General features: G+C 37.5%; 1 protein-coding gene across 2 annotated transcripts; it reads left to right on the top strand.

The window, feature by feature from the left end:
• Positions 1 to 1,832: 1,832 nt before the first annotated feature.
• LOC132632908 (uncharacterized) lies at positions 1,833 to 12,539 on the top strand. Of its 2 annotated transcripts, none has more exons than XM_060349054.1 (2): positions 1,833 to 2,048; positions 11,784 to 12,539. In XM_060349054.1, the coding sequence occupies exons 1-2, from the start codon at positions 1,935 to 1,937 to the stop codon at positions 11,916 to 11,918; spliced, it is 249 nt and encodes an 82-aa protein (XP_060205037.1). In that variant the 5' UTR covers positions 1,833 to 1,934; the 3' UTR covers positions 11,919 to 12,539. The 2 variants fall into 2 exon arrangements, with proteins under 2 accessions (XP_060205037.1, XP_060205047.1); XM_060349064.1 differs by lacking the exon at positions 1,833 to 2,048 and adding an exon at positions 2,471 to 2,787.
• The last annotated feature ends 10,017 nt before the right edge of the window (positions 12,540 to 22,556 follow it).

Here is a 22,556-nt window from a genome sequence, read left to right as displayed (position 1 = left end):
CCCAAAGAATTTGGGATCTCTCCCAGGCCTTACACAACCCAACACGTAAGGGAAGTAACCTGAGAGTGAGGATCATTATGGGGGTGAAATTTGCAGAAAACGTTTCTGAGGATTTCAGCTTTAAATAGATTCTCATCCCTCATTTGTAAATCATCACAATTTCTTTATTCACAAGATATTACTTTCAGGCTGTGTAATCTGCAACTAGCAAGCTTGGAGACACTGTGATTTCTTTCTTTTCCGGCAACGTTGTTGGGCAGCTACGTCGGAGATCAGGCTCAATCTAGTTCAATATCTATATATTGTCATCTTACTTATTGTCCTTTATCCCTCGTTAAACTTCATTACGTTCAACGAGCAATTTAGCATTAGCATTAGCAATCTGATTGTCATTTCAATCTGCGTGTCCTTGAGTCACGTTAACAAATTCAACTGTATTGATTTGAGGGTAAACAGTTTGGCGGCCATCGTGGGGCAAGGATAATTGTAGTATTGTTTTGACCTGTTGATAATTCACTAACTTGCTTCGTTCTATTTTGCGAGAAAATTCACCACCATGTTGTATTATTTTTAAACGGCACAAGCTTAGCACAATGAAGGGCTAAGAGTCAAATTGCCCCTGAACTATGCGAAATGGAACAGTTCTTCCCTCCATTAATAGTTGGGCCAAATTATGCCCTCGTCATCACTAATGAGGGGTCAAATTTGCCCCTGAACTATGCGAAAAGGAACAAATTTACCCTTATTTTTAAATGGTAGAAGCTTAGCACTCGGTGATCCACATGTCACGCAATTAATGACGGAGGGAATTTAACTTCTTAAAACTGAGGTAAATTTGACCTTTCTCCCTAATTTTGAGTTTATATTTTTTTTATTCCTATTTTCTCTCTCCACGCCACTATCTCTACCGCCAATCACACTTTCTTCCTTCTTTGTCCCATATGCGGCTGTATACCTGCATTAAAATAGTATCCCTTTTGTCCCAATATATGTGACACTCTTTCTTTATTAGTTTGTTCCAGAAATAATGTTACATTTCCTTAATTGGAAACTACTTAACTTTAAAATTCCATTTTACCCTTACAAAAATGATTTATATCCACACAAACCAAGACTTGTTTTAGACCATAAATTTCAAAAGTCTTTTTTTTCTTCGTAAACTTATGTCAAGTCTAATGGTTCACATACCTTAACGGTGGAAGTATTATATATTGCATGTTCAAGTCGTTTAACGCATTCCCTCCTAGTGATGTAGGTAGTTGTGGGGTAACGAGGAGAGAGAAAGAGAAAGGAAAGTGAAAGAGAATATGGTGGTAGAGGTAGTGGTGTTGACAATGGTGGTAAGGAGAGAGGGTGATTGGTGTTAGGGGCACTGGCGTGAAAAGGGCAAGGAGGAACAAGAACAATAAAAAAACTCAAAATTAGGGGGAAGGGTCAAATTTCCTTTGAATTGTGCGAAAGGTTCAAATTTGCCCCCACACTATGCAAAATCTACAGATATACCCTCCATTTAAATAAGTTAAACTTAAGCATGTGACAAGTGACAACTCTGGGTGGTTAGCTTTCACTGTTTAAAAATAAGAGCAAACTTGTTTCCTTTTGCATAGTTTAGGGCAACTTTGACCCCCAACTAGTAACGATGAGGGCATAGTTAACCCCAACTACTAACTGAGGGGCAAATCTATTTGATTTCAAATTTGACCCATGAAAGACATTATACGAGATCTTTCTGTAGTTACAATTTCTTGTATTCCTTTCTTCAAGTGAAAAATGCAAGAAGTCTAATTATGTGGGGCCTCAAAGTTATTTCGCAAAGAGTAAGGGAACATTCCGTAATACCCAAAATACTTTCTTAACTCTTCTAATCGCTTCCATTACTTTCATTTTCTTCTTTTTTCTACCCCCAATACTTTCACTCTCCAGAACTCAGAAAGATGAACCCTAGAACTGATAAACTCGTTAGAAGAACAACAATGGTGGCTACTGTAACTGCTTCTTATTTCCTTCTTACTGCTGATTATGGCCCTGAACCCAATGTTCTTGACCCGGTAATTTTTTCTAATTGTGTCCTTCAATGGTATGTTGATGTTTTAATCTTGAATTTAACCTTTTTGGCTCTTAGTTCGTCATTTTGATGTCTGAGTTGTTGATCTGGAGTAATATTGTGTTTTTAGTGTGTGTTTGGTATGACGGGAAAATATTTTCTCGGTAAATGTTTTGAAGATAATATTTTTTCGTGTTTGGTACGCAAGTTGGAAAATATTATTTTAAGAGCATTTGCATATATTCAAAGCAAAACACGTGCGGTTTTTGGTGGGGTGGGGTGGGGTTGGGGGGCTGTGGGAGTGGGGGTGGTAGGATGGGGGTGGTGGGTTGTGGAGGTGGGCTTGGGGCTGGGGTGAAAAGGGGGTGGTGGGGTGGATAGTGTGGGGGGTGGGTTGGGGGATGTATTGGTGTTTTTTTATTGATTCGGAAACCGTCAAATTTTTAAGGAAAACATTTTCTCCTGTATTGAGGAAAATGGTTTCCATTGGAAAATATTTTCCAAGATATTTAGTACAACCAAACAAGAGAGAATAGGAAAACATTTTCTGTCATACCAAACATTTTCTCCTCTTCTTCTTTTTTTTAGCCCCAATAGTTTCACTAAGTGTGCAAAATCCACAAAGAAAAATGAACTCCAGAACTGATAAACTCGTTAGAAGGACAACGATGGTGGCTACTGTTACTGCTTCTTATTTCCTTCTTACTGCTGATTATGGCCCTGAACCAAATGTTCGTGACCCGGTAATTTTTTTCTAATTGCGTCCTTGAATTTTTCCTTCAATTGCATCTTGTTGTTTTAATCTTGAATTTTACCCTTTTGGTTCTTAGTTCGTCATTTTGTGTGTCAGTAGTTGATCGTGAAAGCAATATTTTGTTTTTGAATGTAAGAAATTACTCTGTCCCAATTTATGTGACACTTTTCGCTTCCCGAGAGTCAATTCATCAAAACAATATAATACGGTACAGTACAATATAATACCATACATTATGAAACATTACGTAACAACCATCCAAACAGAGTGTTAGGAATCAAAGACTTTGAACAAATAATGGATCAATTTGGCTTGAGTTGATACATAAAAAGCCCACTCTGTGGAGATTAAAATTATCTACCGTTAATAGCCACATATGTCTCTGAATAAGATGCCTTCTCTTACATAAAGTTTCCTGCTTGTGAAGAATTTAGCCTTACTGGTTTCGATTGGTCCTGACGTTTTTTGGGGATCTTTGGAATTATTACCTGCTCTTTGTAACAACCCATCCATTTTGGAATAATTTTGGGCTCTGACCGTGACTACAATTATTCAACTGACGGGTAATTATTGGAATATATTTATTTCATGTGTGTGAATATTTTATTCGTAGGAATATTATTTGCACATATATAAGGTATAAGTTGGTGAATAATGTAATTGACCAAGTGGGTCAATTTTAACCGCATACATAATGGTTGAGTAAAAAGGTTATTTTGGACAAAAATTTAGTTGGAGGTTAATGGGCCAAGTCCACAATTCATTTAAGAGGAGATGCTTAACTAACCTTCAGGATATATGCTTTGCTATATTATTGAGTTGATTTATTCATATTATTATCTTTCTAACAATGTGGTGGTGGAATGAAATTAGATTCCAAGAGACCGTTTACATAGGTGCCGATTCCTATGCTTGTTAGAATTAGGTGAGAATTTGTGGATCAGTATGACAAAATGATATGAGGTACTAATGATAATGTTATGATAAGCTAATCATTAAGCAATAATGATGAATGCATGTATGGTTAATGGGTTCCTATGTAACTGCTAGGCTTAAAGTTACTGTTTTCGTAACTTAGCTTTAGGTTTCGAGATTTCTCCTATGATTATCATGTTGCAACGACAATTTTGATATATTGGGTACTATGTTGCTCGGATTTTTCAAAAATGGGGACGGGTGCGTGTAGGATCTTCCTTAAGTAGTGTATTTTGGAGGATCTGACACGGTATGACAATATTTTTGGAGAGTCCGAGCAACATAGATTGGGTATATGTAATTGAATATTAGGCGAATTGGGTTATATTTACAACTTCAAATTCATGGTATTTGAGATGTGGAAAGTGAAATTTTAATCCTAAGTTAAGATTGTGATTAATTGAAGATTTGACCAATTATTTGGTAGCAACATTGGAGTTTGAGTGTAGATTAAAACTTCATAGACGTTGGCTTTCCGGACATGTGTCGGGTTTCAGGATGTCCGTATTGCGTGTTGACTTTGAGTTTGTCTGGAACGCTAATCTTTGAAAAGTGGTTTATTTAGTGTAATTGACCATTCCGAACCCACTTTTGTGTAGATTGAGTTGCTTTGGAGGCCTAAGGATACCGTTTTGGACATTTGAGCTTAATTGAGTTACATATGGTAAGGGAAGATTTGAGTGCTGCTCTTCCGAGCTTGGCCTTTGCTTGCACTAGTTCTCAAATAACCCATATCATAGATAACGAAGTCAATGCAAATAGTGAAAGAGCAAATATCTCAACAAACCCAACGAGAGCCAAAATAAACTAAGTCTGGAACATCTACAAATATCAGAACAAGTATAGGATGTCGGGTATGTAAACTGCACTAAACCTAAGGAGATAGAAAGATAGTAGACGGGTGGGCTCCGTGGATCCGATGGATGGCTCACCTCAATGCTGGTAAGGACTCGGTGTCGGGTGACTTACTCTTCAATCGAAGCGTCAGCTAAAGCACCGTATGTGTAGCGGATAGGGTTAGTCACAAAGATTAAGTGGTCTAGATCCGTTCTCCACCTCGTACTTGGAGCAGCGGATATATATAATGTGAACTGAATATTAATATGCCAAGCAGAAATAATATACAGAGTGTAAAAGAGGATAGAAGTTATGTCAAGAAAGATGAGATGATTATATGCAAGCTGGCATAGTACTATAATACACAACAATAAAACCTCGAAATTGCAAAAGGGTAACTCTGGCCCAACTGTCTTACCATTCCGGCTGCGAAGGGTGACTCTTGTCGGATGCCTTATGCTGGGTCTCATCGGGATGTAGAGGGTGACTCTAGCCCAACCATTTTATACACCCAAGGACTAGTGTTATCAAAAGCGAAAAGCGCGAAAAAAGCTCTAAGGTCAGTTGGGGCTTTAAGCGCGAAGCGCATATAAAGCGAGGGCTTTAATGAAAAAAATCGCAATGGTGCAAAAATACAAATATATATATGTTTAGTCCAAGATTAATAATAATAAGCATGAATAACAAATATATGGACAAAGAAATTGTAAAAATATTAAGATAAAGTGAAATATCAATCATCTAGTGTCACCTCCTCAAGAGAGGCTCATTGGCAAGGAAAAGTATGTCTTAGAGCCTTGATGACGACACTGAAGCACACATAAGCGAGGCGAAGCGCTCAACATGTTTTGAGCCTCGCTTCAGGGCTTAAGCGCGCCTTTGATAACACTGCCAAGGACAACAGGTGAAATCAAGTAAATACATCAATCATAAGGCTATAGAGCCATAACAAGCCATAACAATCATACAATATGAGTAATATTCAAATCACGGCATAAAGGGGGCAGCCCGGTGCACTAAGCTCCCGCTACGTGCGGGGTCCGGGGAATGACCGGACACAAGAGTCTATTGTATGTAGCCTTACCTTGCATTTCTGCAAGAGGTTGTTTTCACGGCTTGAACCTGTGACCTTCAGGTCACATGGCAGCAACTTTACCAGAAGAGGAAATGAATTACCATATTAACAAGTTTGTCGAGCACACATGCGCCAAATAGTCGAAAACAGATTAGCAAGCAAAGGCCAAGGTCAGAAGAGCGGCACACAAATCTTCCCTCACCTGGATATACGATCGGATAAGCTCAAAATGTCCAAAATAGTATCCTTAGTCCTCCAAAGTAACCCAATCTACGCAAAAACAGGTTCGGGACGGTCAATTGCACTTAAAAAATCACTTTTCAAAGATTAGCATTCCGGACAAACTCAAAGTCAACCCGCAATATGGACGAAACCCCCCACATGTCCAAAAAGCCAACAAGTTTGAATATACATTCAAGTTTCAGTCTCGCTACCAATTAATTGATCAAATCTTCAATTATTCAAATTCTTAACTTAGGATTAAAATCTCACTTTCCACATCTCAAATACCATGAATTCTAAGGTGTAAATACAACCCATTGTATTCAATTACATATATCAAAATTGTTATTGCATCATGATAATCATGGGAGAAATCTCGAAACCTGAAGCTAAGTTACAAAAACAGTAACTTTAAACCTAGCAATTACGTAGGAACCCATTAACCATTCATCATTATTGCCTAATGATTAGCTCATCATAACATTATCATTGACACCTCATATCATTTTGTAATATTGATCCACAAATTCTCACCTAATTCTAATAGACATAGGAACTGGCACCCCGTGTAAATGGTCCCTTGGAATCTAATTTCATTCCACCACCACATTATTAGAAAGATAATAATATGAATAAATCAAGTCAATAATATAACAAAGCTTAGTTAAGCATCTCCTCTTCGAAGCTCTAAGTCGACGCAATTTCGTGTCCTGAAATTCTTTGCTTGAAACTTTTGATGTTATCCTTTAACATGTCAAATCTTACCCACTTAAATTCATTCTTATACATGGACCATGTGTTATAGGGTATTGAATGAATTGTGGACTTCGCCCATTTACCACTGACTAAATTAAGTGTCCAAAATAACTATTTTACCCAACCATTATGTACAAGGTAAAAATTAACCCACTTAGGGTGTGCTCGGGATTAAGGAAAATGGTTTCTTGGAAGGAATATAAGTGGGTTTCTTATTTTCTTGTGTTCGGTGCGCAAGCAAAAAATATTATCCTAAAAGCATTTGTATGTAATCTAAACAAATGCTATGGGGTTGGGTGGTGGGCGGGGTAGGCAGGCAGCGGGGTGTGGTGGGATGAAGATGAGGTGCGTTTGAGAGTAGGGAGGAGACAATCAATGTGGAATGCTGCTTGTGTTACTTGTTTTCTCTATTTCCATTGGGGAAGTCATTTTCCTCATTTTTAAGGAACTTATTTTCCTAAAAAAAATGTTTTTCAAAAATTCTGACCAAGCGAACCTGAGAAAATTAGAATTCCTCCATACCGAACACACCCTTAGTCAATTACATTATTCACCAACTTTATCCTATATGTGTGCAAATATTATTCCTACGAATAAAATATATTCACACACATTAAATAAATATATTCCATAATTACCTGTCAATTGAATAACCTTAGTTACGGTTATAGCGCAAAACTCTTCTAAAAATTGATGGGTTGTTACACACTCGCCGTCGAAATTCCCTTTTCTTATTGGTTTCTTAATTAGCATATTAGAGTCGAAAAACCTAGGAGTGAGCAAATAGATTGATTTATTCTGGAACATGCTGTAGAAACTTTGGTAATTAGAATATTGGAGAAACTTTGGTAATTAGAATATTGGAGTAGTACAACAACAACTATGCCTCAATCCTAAGCAAGTTGGGGTGGATATATGAGTCCTTACTGGTCATGTCGTTCCATTTAAGCTTATCTGTCCAATGTTATACAAAATTAAAATTACTGCAAGTTATCTCTATTTTTTTTCTCTTAATGACAAGTTATCTCTATTTTCTACTAGTATGTCTTTCTGACATGGCCAAAGAACTCTTAGAAAGCTTAAGATGGAAACAGACTAACATAACTAAAACAAATATGGTCTTTGGATGTAAGAGGACTGCATGCAATTGAAATGAATTTAACAAATTTGAGAACCTGTAATAGCAATTTGATTGAGGTAACTATAAGTAGCTTGACAATTGCAACTTCCTTTGGGATGAAAAGCTTGACACTTGTACTTAAGAAAATACCCTACTCTATGCATTGATAAATGAATTAGTGTTCTTATGTTAGTTACGTTCTGTTGAAGTAGTTAGAGGCAGTTATGAGCTTGACCCTTTTCCAATTCTCTCTAAATCATTGTACAATAACAGATTACAATCATCTCTTATCCTCCATTAAAACCTAAACTGAATAACTCAGAGCTTTCTCTGTCAAAGCTCCTGCTCAGTTCTAAAACCTCGGATTCATCTTGAATTCCTGCATTTTAGATAACATTGGTATCAGAGCCTTACAGTTCTTGGACTGTAGAAGAATGTCAACTTTTCAAAATCATTTCGTAAACATTGAAATTAAACTCAAAAATGTGGAAGAAGGCTTGAAATGTGCACTGGAATTAATGGGTAGATGGATCTTGAAGCAACAATTGGGGGAACAATCTCAGCCACAATGTGATGAATATGTTGAAAGTTCTTTTCTGGATCCAGATGCTTCAACAGAACCAGAACTTCTTGAAGACATGCTTCTTGCCACACTTTTTACAGAAAATGAAGGTAAAGTATATTCTAAATTTGGAAGAGATGTAGTCGCTCCTTATATGCTCAATCAAATGCCTGAGAGAAATGGGATGTCAAGGAATAACATGATATCTGCTTATGTACCCTTGCCTTATTGGTACCCTATTCTGGATGGTTATTTTAATGTAAATTCTTGTAATGGGTTCATGTTGGAATATGAGAATAGGATTTTGGATAATGATATGGGGAAGTATAAAGGAGTTGGTGTAAAACATTGAGAATTGGATAAGTTTGTTATTAATAAATGGGAATTGGATAAGATTTGTTATTAATAAAGACCAGCAGCAATTCTTTGAACTCCAATATGATTGAATTAGATTTCCGGGAGTGAAAAATGCATGTAACATCAGAACTTGTGATGTTTATTCAAGAGCTGCTTGGAAGGAAGTGCTCTCATGGCAAGCTCGTTCTGATACAAATCTCTCCCACATCATGACCTCCTGTGATTTATGGTTAAAATTGGAGAGTGAGAAGAAGACATGCCCATGTGAAGAGATTGAGAAATCATTGGCAACTCGGGGTGTGATTGGGAACAAGAAAGCAATAATGTTGAAGATGAGAATGTATGACCATGTGATGTACTTTGTAAACTGTGACATCGCTGCACAATTAGAAGCAGTCAATTATCAAATCTCTAGTTCATATTTGACCCTTGAGAACAAGGGTGATCTCAAGGGAAATGGATGCTCTCAGTTTCTACTGTTACAGTCTTCTTCCCCTTCACTTGAAAAGACAAGTTCAACATCTTCCGGGCAGAATAAAAAACTTTGGTAGTCAGTAGCTTGGAACAGACACGTGGAATTGGTGGAAATGAATTTAATCTTGATAGAGTAGTTAATATGATTCCTTTACCAGTTATGAGTGTGGAGGAAATAAAAAGCAGTCGAGATGGTGAGAACTCCTTCATTGGAATGAGAGAAAAGCTAGAGAAAGTGGAGTTAGACTAGTGTGAAGCATTTGCAGTTGGATCACTTGAAGGAAAGATTCATAAAGAAGTGGTTGTAGGTGAAAGCAAGAAAATGGAACTTGATGAACATGACATGGAGATTAAAAAGACATTCATAGCTCTCTCTTGTGTGTTTAATAGTGCTCCTGCCAATGTAGAAGGGAAGGTTAGTGCCGTTTGCATTATGGCCAAGAGGCAAAATACTTTCAACATTGAAGGTATCTTGATTGCTAACTATGAGAGTAACACCAAGTCAGTTAAGCCAATGGTGGATTTTGACGTTGCTGGAAACTATGGGATGCTTGGTTATAGAATTGAAATAACAGTTACTTCGGGGAGCATTAACAGAACTGTGCCAGCAGATTATGAAGATAAGATTGATGATATAACAAAATCTAGGCATGAGCATCTTGTTCAGCACAAGTTTCCATCTGATTTAGCTCAATTTCATTTGATCTGGGAGGATTTAATTCACTATTTTCACACCCTTGAGGACAAGGGTGTCTTTAGGGGGGGAAGTACTGATACACGAATTAGTGTTGTTATGTTAGTTACAATCTGTTGAAGTAGTTAGGGGCAGTTATGTGCTTGACTCTTTTAGAATTCTCTATAAATCATTGTACAATAACAGATTACAATCATCAATTGAAATATAATACAGGTCTCTACTTCTATCTCTATCTTCATCTCTTATCCTCCATTAAAACCTAAACTGAATAACTCGAGCTTTCTCTGTCAAAGCTCCTGCTCAGTTCTAAAACCTCGGATTCATCTTGAATCCCTGCATTTTAGATAACTGCATCTGTCTATGAAGAATTGAAGATACTCTAGTGCTTTATGGATTTTCAAGTTAGAAAATTGAATTATACATTTAACAGAACTGAACTAGCAATGGCTCAAAGTCCTTTATAGGATATGTCTTATAACTCAGATACTTTTTCATTCTAAACTATCTGAACCTTTCATCTTTTGTTTTGATGGAGTTGTCCCCTATCCATCTCCAACAACCATATGCACCTTTTTTACTTGTACCCACTACTCAGTTGTCAGTACCCATACTCGAGTCTGTTTACGCACAGATGCATGGAACCCTGTTAGGAGAAGTGGGGCTTTGCAGTTGGAAGTCTATTTCTCATAAAGTGACTTTTTAGGGTGTGTTTAGTATGGAGGAAAACATTTTCAATTTTTCCATGTTTGTTGGTCACCCCATCCCCACGCAATAGTGTTTGTTAGATTACATATAAATGCTCTTGGGACAACATCTTTTTGCTTACTTACTGAACACTAGAAATAAAGTAAGAAACCCACTTGTTTTCCAAGAAAACATTTTCCATGGAAAATTTTCTCCATTCTTACCAAACACACCCTTAGTCTGCGCTGGGTAGTAGTTCTTGGTGTACTCACATGCTCTGTGGAAATTGAATGTTTGGAAGTAGTAGTAAAGACTAAAGGCAGACTTGTTTTTTCCTTGTGTCTTGTCAGCAAGAAATTAGCTGGCCTCTTTTTCACATCCGCAGAAGTAATGTTTGTAAGACTTGTGTCCGAACTTTGTGTTTGACCATTGGAGCTATAAAACTCATGGTGGTTATAGTTGGCTAAGCATTACGTAGCATGCATAACATCTCAACTTCATGTTTTTTCGCACTCACTTCTGAGGTTTGAGATTTTCCTTATTGGTTCTTATAGAGCCCACAAAAAAGATTCATATTTCTTTTTTTGCCTGAACTAGCTTGGCGGTTTAATTAGTAAAATGGAAGTGTCTTTGAGTCTTGTAACAGACTTCTTATTATCAAGCATTTGAGGGTTTGGTAGGTTGCAGTTTAATGGATATGTCATCTGTATTCAGTGCTGGTAATATTCCTCATGCTCTGTTGGACTATCTATATCCTTTCCTACAATCCCATGCTTTTATAGTTTTGGGTAATTGACACTGTAGTGTGGAGTCTCTTTCCCTACCCTAGTGCAGTCATCATTTGGACATCAGTAGGATCCCCTTAGGTGTCAGTTGTCACGTGGTTGGTTGGTTTGTTAGGTTTTAAGGAAGCCTTTAATACTTCCAAAGACACTGTAAAAGATCTTGCAAACCTCATTCAAACCACAATTGGGGTCTGGGGAGGGTGGCGTGTACGCAAACCTTATCCCTACCTTGTGTGAGGTAGAGAAGATCACTTTGAGTTGCTGCTACATTGGGAAATACTAGCATAGTGTATTAGAAATGTCATTTCCTGTAGGAGTGAAGTTACTCTCTTTTCTGAGAGTTATTATCAAGTAACCTTTCAAGGATTTACTTCATATATTGCATATTAGTTCTCTGGAATAAGCACTTCCTGATGTGTTGTTTTGCTTTTGAAATGTCAGATTAAAAATGCAATACAGTCAGCAGAACATTCTCTCAAAGAGTCGATCTTTAGACCAAAGAAGGGTGTTCAAGAACACGAGGCTGAGAAACAGGCTCCTAGCTCTTTGGAGAAACATCAAAAGTCCGGCAGCTAACTAGTTTTCCTCGCCCAAGCATGTAAAGTGTAGGACTACAACTTAACCAACATCTGGAACTCTATCTACTTCCTTTTCTGAACGCTTTTTCTTCTAAAGGTGAATGTGAATATTAGGATTCGCCTCCTTTAAGCGTGTTATCAATGCTGTAAATGTTATCCATACCGGAGCATGTTTATTTTGATATCCAGGGATCTGTTATCAGTTGAATGAATTAAAATTTTCGTCTATATGCTGACAAGCTCAACCTCAAACTGTTGCTCTCATGAGTTGCCTCTTTCAGAAAAGTTCACTTTAAAAGGGTGAAAGACTACTAATGTCTAATCGAGGCGCAGTTTCCATTTAGGGGTGTACAACAGGTGCTGATTAAATTTCATCAATTATGTGCATTGCCATCTTGGACGGATTGCTTCTGTAGTGCGACAACGAAGGATAGAGACATCATAAGTGGTTGTGAATATTGAATTCTAGTAAAGAAAGACATTTTTGGCCAATCTCAGAGCAAGACTGGAAATATGTCTTATAGCAGACCATTCATGATGTTTCTGTAATGAGCATTTTTGTATCACAACTTTGGGTAAACCTGTTTTCGGGGCTTTGGTTTAGAGGGTGTTTGGATTAGCTTGTTTTAAGTTCTTATTGACTTTTAAGCTTTTTTTTACTTGTGATGTTTGAAAAAGATAAAAAACGCTTTTAAGCACTTACTTTTAGGCAAAAAGAAAAAGTACAAAAGTAAGTCAAAAGATGTTGGGTATTTCCAACTTTTAGAATATAGAGCCCGTTTGGATTGACTTATAAGTTGCTTATAAGCTGTTTTTAGTTTTTTGAGTGTTTGGTTGGCCAGCTTAAAGTCATTTTGTGCTTAAAATAAGCTCAAAAAAATAATTGGGCCCATTTGACTTAGCTTATCTAAAGCAACTTATAAGCTGAAAACAGCTTATAAGCCAAAAAAAATAAGTTAGACTACCCCAACTTATTTTTTTTAGCTTATAAGCTGTTTGCAGCTTATAGACATAAGCCCATCCAAACAGGCTCATAAATTACTTTTAAAAAAGAGCCCAAGACTTTTGTAACTCCAAAATAAATTTTTGGAATCAAAATAACCCATTAAAAAAAAAAACGTAAATAGGTTTCACGCACAGATTATGTGCGTAAAAGGACCAAAGTGTAGTTTTACACTAAAGTTCCTTTTACGCACATAATATGTGCGTAAAAGAGCCAAATATATCGGGCCCGTCGTCTTCCCCACTGGACCCCCCGAATTCGAAAAATAAAATGAAAACCAGCCATTAAAGGTCCCTTTCCGAGGTCCCATGCGATCAAAAACATCGTTTTCTTGTTGGATTTCCAACCCAAAAGTGGTATATTGAAGCCTAGGAATAAGTTTCTTCGCAATAAAGCAGTGTATAATTCAATTCAAAAACTCAAAATCAAAGCTTCAATCTAGGTATTTCACTACGATTTTTCTATTACATTATTAACCTAAGCATTACTATGTGGACGAAAAAAATACTTTTACGCATTTTTTTTGTGCGTAAAAGGGCTGTTTTCAGCCCGTTTTTCATTTTTTTAATTTTTTTTAATTTTGTTTCTTCATTTGTTGTTAATTTATTAACCTAAGCATTACTATTGTGTGAATATGGACAAAAAAAAAAAATTACGCACTTTTTTTGTGCGCAAAAGGGCTGTTTTTAGCGCGTTTTTTCATTTTTTTTATTTTTTTTTTTGTTTAGTTGTTGTTAATTTGTTAATTGTTTATTAGTTGCTTATTTAGTATTTGGTAATCGTTAGATTAGTTATTTCAATTGTTAGACTAGCTAATTATTTTTTTAGTTTTTGTTAAGCCAATTGTTTATTTGTTAATAATTTTTTAATTATTTGATTAGTTAGTTTCTCGATTTATTTAATAATTATATGCTAATTAATTTTTTATTATTTGATTAGTTAGTTAATTGTTTATTTATTAATTATATGCTAATTGTTTGCTAGATAATTGTTAATTTTTTGATTTGTTAATTATTAATCTTTATATCTTTAATTGTTAATTTATTTATTTGCTAATTAGAAATTGAAAATCCTTAGTTTAGGATTCAATCCTTTATATAATTTCTCGGTAAAAGATTACATAACTAATACTACGTATTACAGATTAATTAAAAAAATAATGATTAATTTAAAATGCGTAAAAAATATACCACTTTAATCCTTACTTCATTTATTAATGATTAATTTAAAATGCCTAAAATAGATAGGACACCACCATGGAGCTGGGACCCTTCGACAACAGAGAGGTACTTTATCTGCAGCATGAGCATCGGTCCCAGTATGTATGGGATGCACCGGTATCCTCTAGTAGAGTGGTCCGTACCCGTTTGGGGGAGTCAGCATGGGATATTCTAGAGGCTATTCCCCCACATCCCCGTGTCATAGTGTTATATTCCGTATTTTGTACGTTCGGATATTTCAAGGTAGTCGTGGTAAGTTAAGGGAATGACCATCTTCCAAAATTATTTTAATGTACAAGTTGGTTATGAATATTATTTATGAATATTATTAGTAAGGAAATATTGAGAAAGGTTAAGGGTAAAAAGGGAAATTCACAAAATGACTCATGGTAAAATTGCGGAAGGCCAGGGGCAAAATGGGAATTTCACAAAATATTCGAGAAGGTTCTTGGAGGGGCCATGTTGGCCGTGTGGCACATGCCATATTTTATTAAGTGGGGGCTAATTATAAATTATAAAGATATATGGACCAAAGCTTGCTTAAGAAGACAATTAGTCTTCTTTGACTATTTTTAAGAAATTTCAAGAAAAATGGAGAAGGGACATGTGTCCACTTACTATTTCAAGGAGCTATGTATATAGATGTGTTAGCAAGAAAAATCATCTAGAAATTTCATCATTTTCTACAACATAAGAAAGCTTGAAGGAGAGAAAAAAAAAGAGGAGTCATTCAGCCATGGTATGGCCGAACTTAGGTCATGAAAAATTGGTCAAGAAAAATAATTCTCTTCTAGCAATTCAACCAATTTGAAGGCCCTAATTAACATGGAGTGATTGTTGGAGCAACCAAAGCATTTGTTGTGCAAGTTGGAAACCTTAGCCAAGCCAAGAAGTTGAGTGAGAAAGGTATGTGTTCAATCCTCTTTTACATATGTTATGGATGGTGGTGTATGTTGTAGTGTGTGAAAATGGATGAAAATCATGAATTTGGTATGTTGGGGGTGTTGGCCGAATATAGTTGCATTGTGTAGAACAAATGAATTGATTTTATTTAGTAGTTTGATTGTTGTGTTGTGGATTCCATGGTGTAAAATGAGGATTTAATGGCTTGAAATAAAGTTGTAATCATTGTGGTGTCGCTGTGGAAGTTAATGTGACATTAGCATGAATTCTTATATTTGTATAGATGAAGTTGTTAATGTAAAATGTTGGTGGAATTCATAAATTTGGAAGTGAGACATTTGTTTTGAAGATTGTAAGTTGGGTTGTTGTGATTGAATTTGAAAGAAGGAAATGGGTTGTTATTGTTCTTGTTGGAATTGGAAGGTTTCGGGTGAAGTAGTATGTTGATTGAGTCGTTTTGAATGTAATGTGAATTGAATTGAATATAAATGAAATGTCGTTAAATTGTATGACAAAGGTTGTTAATGTTAGAATGCGTCTTGAATTGATTGTTGATGTTTTTCCAAAATGTCCGTATTTTTTACAAAACAAAGGTTTATGGTATTGTAAGCTTTAATGACAATAACGATGGATATGTTTTACAACGACATTGATGATGTCGAGGATGAGAATATTTCTATGATGACTATGATAAGTATGATTTCATGTTCGAAAGGTACTTGATATGATTATTGCTTTGATTCTCCAAAAATAGCTTCCGAAATGTTCGTAGAAGGTTCTGTACTTCAAACGCTCATAACTTTCTTATATTAAGTCGGATCGACCCGAAACTTGTTTCGGAGCCTTCATGTGTCGATTTATGTACGTACCCATCGAGTCTTAACGTTGTTATTCGTTGCTCGTCTCATCTTATAATAATTGTTCCTTCAAGGTGAGACAAAGCGACCATGGTTATTCCATAATGTAATCGGAGGTTACCGACCTTACGTCACTCCGATGGATACATGACTTTCTTTGGGCTCTCATGCATGCTGCTTATATGATATATGTATATGATATATGTATATGTATATGGGGGATATGGGGAAAAGGGCCATATGTTGCGCTATAGACGCATTGCCACCTGGTCAGTTGGCGTAATTTATCATCCCGGACGCGGGATATATGTGGGGGAGCCGACGTTGTTCGGCGCTATGACATGTTCTATTTTCTATGTATATGAAAAAGAAATGTTTTCAAAGGAAAGCTAAGCATGCATGGCATCCTCCCTAAGAGGCACTCAGATGTACAGGTTACCCTTTTATTTCATGATATGCTCTATATCTCTATTCTGTTGTTGTTCATAATTACATCTCTTACTATGTTACTATTCATGCCTTACATACTCGGTACATTGCTCGTACTGACCCCCTTTCTTCGGGGGACTGCGTTTCATGCCGCGCAGGTACACCCAGATGAGCTGAAGCTATTAGAGAAGACGTTCCAGCGGAGTTGGCAAGCTCCACTTGTTCCTGGAGTGCTGCCGAGTCAGAGTATGTGTGCTGTGATGTCTGAATAATGTTAGAGACTTTGCAGACAGAGTCGTGGGTATAGAGTGTCGGTATTGTAAACGGCTCCACCAGCCGATGTGTCATCTTATGTTATGTTATAAAGTCCATGTGATTACAGATTCCATTTGATTTGAGTACGAGGGAAAGGAAAGATTTTGAAAGCTTACTATGTATTTCATTCTTATTCGATTTAAGAGCCCAAAGATATTATGCACGTAATAAGAGTCAGCGGGTTCGCTCGGCTCCGAATATGGGGTTGGGTGCCCATCACACCCTAGTAAAGTCGGGTGTGACACATAGATATACTACGTCGGGGCGGTATCTACCGGTGCATCGAGGTTGGTCGGCTTGTGCACGATAGGGCTCTAGTGACAGCTATGATTGAGCGCTGGCGACCGGAGACCCATACATTTCATCTCCGCATTGGCGAGGCTACCATCACCCTGCAGGATGTCGAGGTGATTTATGGTCTACAGATTGATGGACAGGCATTGTATAGAGTGGAGCCTCCGGAGATGCTGCCGTATCGCCAGGAGATGGCTAGGCTCACTGGTTTCGAGCCTCTACAGGGGGATATGTGTGGACAGAGTCGGTTGTTTGATACGCTCAAATTACACCTATTAATGGTATAACGCGGACGTTGTCAAATATAGTAACCCAACAAGGTTGGGGTCGAATCCCACAGAGAACAATATGTAGGTGATTTAAGCAGATTAGGAATTATCACTAACAATAGCTATGCCCGAACGCATCAATGGTGGTTTTTGATAAGGTTTTGATAAAATATGAAAATATAAATTCTAATCTAGAAAGCAAGTAAATTGATCAATGACAACAAGAATGGAATAAAGGAAACTACTTCTCAAGTAACGATCCAATCTATTTCACGAATTATAAATAATAGCAAGTTTATGTTATTTAGCCTCGGATAATGACTCTAAATTAACTTCTTCCGAAGATTAACTAGACTACCCAATTGAAGATCCCTCAAGCAATTAGGAGCATTAAGAACACCCGAATATGGCTACAAGTGGTATTGCCTATTCCTAGGTCAATTTCCATTAGACGCGGGTTAACGCCCCAAATTCATGTTAATTATTCTACCCCAAATCCGTTCTTCCTCTTCTGAGTTTCAAACAAAGTAAATGGGCGAGTTCAAGGGTTAGATAATCCATTGAAAACATTCAAGAACAAGAATAATTAAAATAGCAAAAACTTACTTGATTAAGAATAATGCAAATGAATAAATAAGCACAACAAGAGTGTCAATCTTAATTGTCACCAAGAGATTTCCATCAACAAGGATTAAATAGAAGAGAGAACATTTATGTAGGAACCCTAGCCTCCAACTTGTGAAAGCTGCCAAAGATATCTAATGTTTTGCCCTAGTTTTCTATTTATAGGAACTGGAATATCAAAAATCGTAAAAATCCGAGTTCTGTTCGGTCTGGCCCGAAATTCCTTCAACGCGATCGCGCCATGTGTCTGCGCGATCACGTGGATGACGTCAGCTCCACTCGCCTTACTTCAGCGCGAACGCGTGTGTTCACTGCGCGTTCGCGCAGAGTCACGGACGCGCGTGACCGCGAACGCGTGATATTCATGCGCGAACGCGCAGAGCAATATTTCGCCAATAATTTCCAGAACCTCCAGTTGTTTCCAGTTTTGCAGTTTTTTTGCTTGTTTTCCACACTTTGGCTCTAGAGACCCCGTATTACCTGAAACATACTAAAAACCACGTAAAATAACATAGACTTGCTTAAAAACAAGTAAAACCTATAGTTAAAAAGCATCGACTGTGGCGTAAAATCACGCCACATCATTGTTGCAGTCCTCCCTCCATGCTCACTTGCGCCTCGTAGATCTGCAGCATCCGATTGGCGAGGCGACGCTACAGGCTGATGTTGACCGACGTGCTCGCTTATATCTTCTCATCATATTCGGGGGCATCATGTTCCCGAACACGTCGGGTGCGGATATGAGCATTAGGTATCTACTCTTTATTGAGGACCTAGAGTAGCTGGGATGTTATAGTTGGGGCGCCGCTGTCCTGGCTTACGTGTACAGAGGATTTGATCGAGCCTCTATGGGCGAGAGGGTGGAGGTCGCTGCATTTAGCCCTCTTCTTCAGGTAATATATTTAAGTGTGTGTAGATAAAACACTAAATATATTTTTTCGAAACGACGACTGATAAATAATTTTTTTGTTGACTATGACAGATATGGGTGTGGACTAGATTGAGACCTTTTCAGCCCATAGCTGCTCATCCTCCCGATGACTATGTTGCTAAGGATATGCCATACGCGCAGAGATGGTCGCGAGGCCGTACCAGAGGTGTGGAGACGCACCATGTCATTCTTTCGTTTAGGGATCAGTTAGACCGCATGACGGCGCCCGAGGTAAGGTTTTTTGATTTAACATTAGTTTGTTATTTTTGTTAGTCTTTTATTGTTAACTAGTTGAAATCCTCTTATAGGCTTTCATATGGACGCCGTATGATCAGATTTTGGGCAGCTGTCGAAATTTTGTAGGGCTGGTGAGCACATGTGGACTGCACGGTGTCCATTGATCCATATGGACATCGTTGAGCATCACACACCCGACCGTGTATTACGGCAGTTTGGGCATGTGCAGAACATACCCGCGGCTACACATTGGGAACACTACCACTACACCAGGGACGAGCGTTCGATCGACAATGCGGCATGGTGGGCGCGTATGCACCAGGAAGTCAATGCATGGAACGCGAGGATGACGACTCTAGCGGCGGTCAGACATGACACTCCGGTCCATGAGTACATGACTTGGTACATGCATATCACTCGCTCCTTGATTTCCAACCCCTCGACGCCGCGTCCTGATGGCTGAGGAGATTCATCACTCTCAGGAGCGTACGAGGCGCTGGTAAGTTTATTCAATCGTCGTCTTATTATGTATTAATTTATGAATTTATTCAATTCTTAAAATTTGCAAATATATGCAGCTACGGATGACTCTGATGATATGCCATGAGAGCATTCCCCTTACGGAGTCCACCGACCCCGGGATAGCGGCATATGCAGCACGGATAGTTCATCTTACCGACACTGGTATGACACAGGCACAGGAGTGGCATCATGTCGATGAGGATGTACCAGAGGGTGTTCCTAAGGGTGGTAGGGCTGATAGAGGTGGGCGGGCTGGCAGAGGTTTAGTAGATGAGCCTGACGATATAGCCCGTCAGGCTCGTCGGCTACAAATACCCTTCTTCTTCCAGGCCGTCGACTTCACAGAGACCTGGATATACGCCAGAGATGTTCCCACATTATGATCCTTAGGCATCGTTTTCGCAGGTTCCAGTTGGTGATCTACATATGGGAGGCGGAGATGAGGACTTGGATATTATTTTCGATGACTACTTTCTTCGTTCTACAGCTGGGCCTACGACACCATCTGCATCTCCGGCTTCGCGGGCCGCTCAGGAGCCCTCTCACATGCCATATCAGGAGCCCGTCGACAAACAGGTTTGTTTTTTTACAATAAAATAATGTATTAATTAATTATTTTATTAATCTAAACTAAATTATTTACATGTATTATAGGTTCATTCTTCTGCGCCTGTGGACCCGTCTCCGCCTGTCCAGATTGACCCATTTCCACCTCCGGCTGCAACTCTGGGTAGCGCTCAGGAGACAGTTGAGGAGTCAGCTAAGGAGCCCTCTGACCAGCCATCTCAGGAGGCCGTCGACACACAGGTTTGTTTTTTTACAAAGAAATAATTTATTAAATAATTGTTTATATGTTATTTCATGTTTAGTTTATGAAACATTAAATTTTTTATATGTTATTTCAGGTTCATTCTTCTGCTCCTGTGGTCCAGTCTCCTCCGATTGAGTCATCTCCTGAGGCATCTACAGAGGCTACTCAGGTGAAGACCGCCGCCGTCTCCCACTGGAAGCATATTTTCACCAAGGGCCTGAAGAAGGGAAGAAAGGATGATCATGACATAGATCATCCTGTCATTAAGAAGAGGAGAGAGGATCCTGATGATAGTGAGGGTGGTGGGGTTGGCCTTAGGCGTTAGGAGATTGTGTATTTTTAAATAAAATGTACATTTTATGTTAATATAATATATATTTTTGGGTATTTTTTTTTAATGATAATTAGTTCTTTTAGTATTTATTGTCGATTATTAATAACTCATGCGATATCCTAGATTAATTAAAACCCTATAAAATATGACAATTAAACTTAAAGATAATAAGTTTCCAAACTTACTTCGGAGCACTTTATAACCCCTAAAACGACGATCCAAACATATATGTATACTTGATGTAATGAGATGACATTATTGTACGCTAAAAAAAATATTAAGTTCTATATAAAATATTTACATTCTGACGTTTTGAAACGTGACTAATCTTTGGTCAAAGTACCAAAAAAAACTTAAAGATAACAAGTTTCCAAACTTACTTCAGAGCACTTTACAACCCCTAAAACGACGATCCAAACATATAGGTATACCTGATGTAATGAGCCGACATTATTGTACGCTAAAAAAGATATTAAGTTCTATATAAATTATTTATATTCCGGTGTTTTGAAACGTGACTAATTTTCGGTCAAAGTATGGAAAAAAGCTTAATTTTCAGTTTGATTTCCAAAGAATAAAGGCTGGGGTGGGGTATTTGGCTCTTTTACGCACATATTCTGTGCGTAAAAGGAACTTTAGTGTAAAACTACACTTTGGTCCTTTTACGCACAAAATCTGTGTGTGAAGCCTATTTATGTTCTTTTTTTTTAATGGGTTATTTTGGTTCCAAAAATTTATTTTGGGATTACAAAAGTCTTGGGCTCTTTAAAAAGTCAATCCAAACACTCTCAATTAGTGAAGAGAGCAGTATGTGATGTGTAAATTACATGCATTTCACGAGTTCGGACCAAAATCTTGATATTTAAGTAGACAAGGGTAAAGGGGAAAACTCATTATCTTTCGAGTTGGCCCTATTTGTCGTTATCACAACAAATTAAAAGAAGAAACTTTCGTATGTATGACCTATGGGGAAATGTACCGTAGGGGGAATGCCTCGTATATGAATGTTGCTTATCTAGGAAAGGCACATCTCTTATATGAATGTTGTGGAAATGTTTTCCTTTTAGTAATACTATGGATGCTGGCTCTTCCACTAATCAAAATAAGAGTTGTAGAGTCTAGGTAAAAATCCAGTGACTTAAAATTGGCAAATGGAATTTCACATATGCCATATTTCGTGGGAAAGAAAAAGCAATATTGATGATTAAAATTTAAAACATGTAGTAAGTAATTAACCTTTTTGAAGATTGCTGCTTGACTGGCCATGACAACAATGTGCTATGCAAGGGGGATCTAGACACATTCTACGAATCCAACCGAACTTATTGCTTTAGATTTGTGTTATTATAATCAGCCATTAAAAATAAGAGAGAATATAAACTCAAATTAAAAGTGACTATTGGCTTGTGTTATTGTAGTTAGTTATTGAGAACAAAAGAAAATGTAAGTAAAAATTTGAAGTGGCTATTGGAAGTGTCTTTTAGAATGGTTAAGTTGATTTTAACGGACATAACTTAACAGACTATGATTTTAACGGACATAACTTAATGGACTCCTAAAATATTATAAATGCCTACTTATACCTTAAAAACATAAAAAAAAAAAAAAAAAGACATTGTAAATGTTCCGCCTAATGGTTTATTCTCTTCTTCTTAAAAATTCACAACTTTATTTTTTGGGAAAATTCGGTGGACTAGCACTTTTTGGATGAGTATTTAAAGTTTAACCGCCGTTTAAAACATAATTGAAGAATATTAATGATCAATGTGGAAATTGTATACGGTAAAAATCGGATATATGTTAAACCGGTGAGATCAAAGATCGAAGGAAGAAAGGAACAAGAACGTGCATGAAGGCTCCCGTCCTGAACCGGGGGAATGTTTGGAC

The sequence above is a fragment of the Lycium barbarum genome, chromosome 1 (genome assembly GCF_019175385.1).
Source record: "Lycium barbarum isolate Lr01 chromosome 1, ASM1917538v2, whole genome shotgun sequence".
Classification (NCBI taxonomy): Eukaryota; Viridiplantae; Streptophyta; class Magnoliopsida; order Solanales; family Solanaceae; genus Lycium; species Lycium barbarum.
Note: the sequence above shows the minus strand (reverse complement) of the source record. Positions and strands in the feature narration are given on the sequence as shown.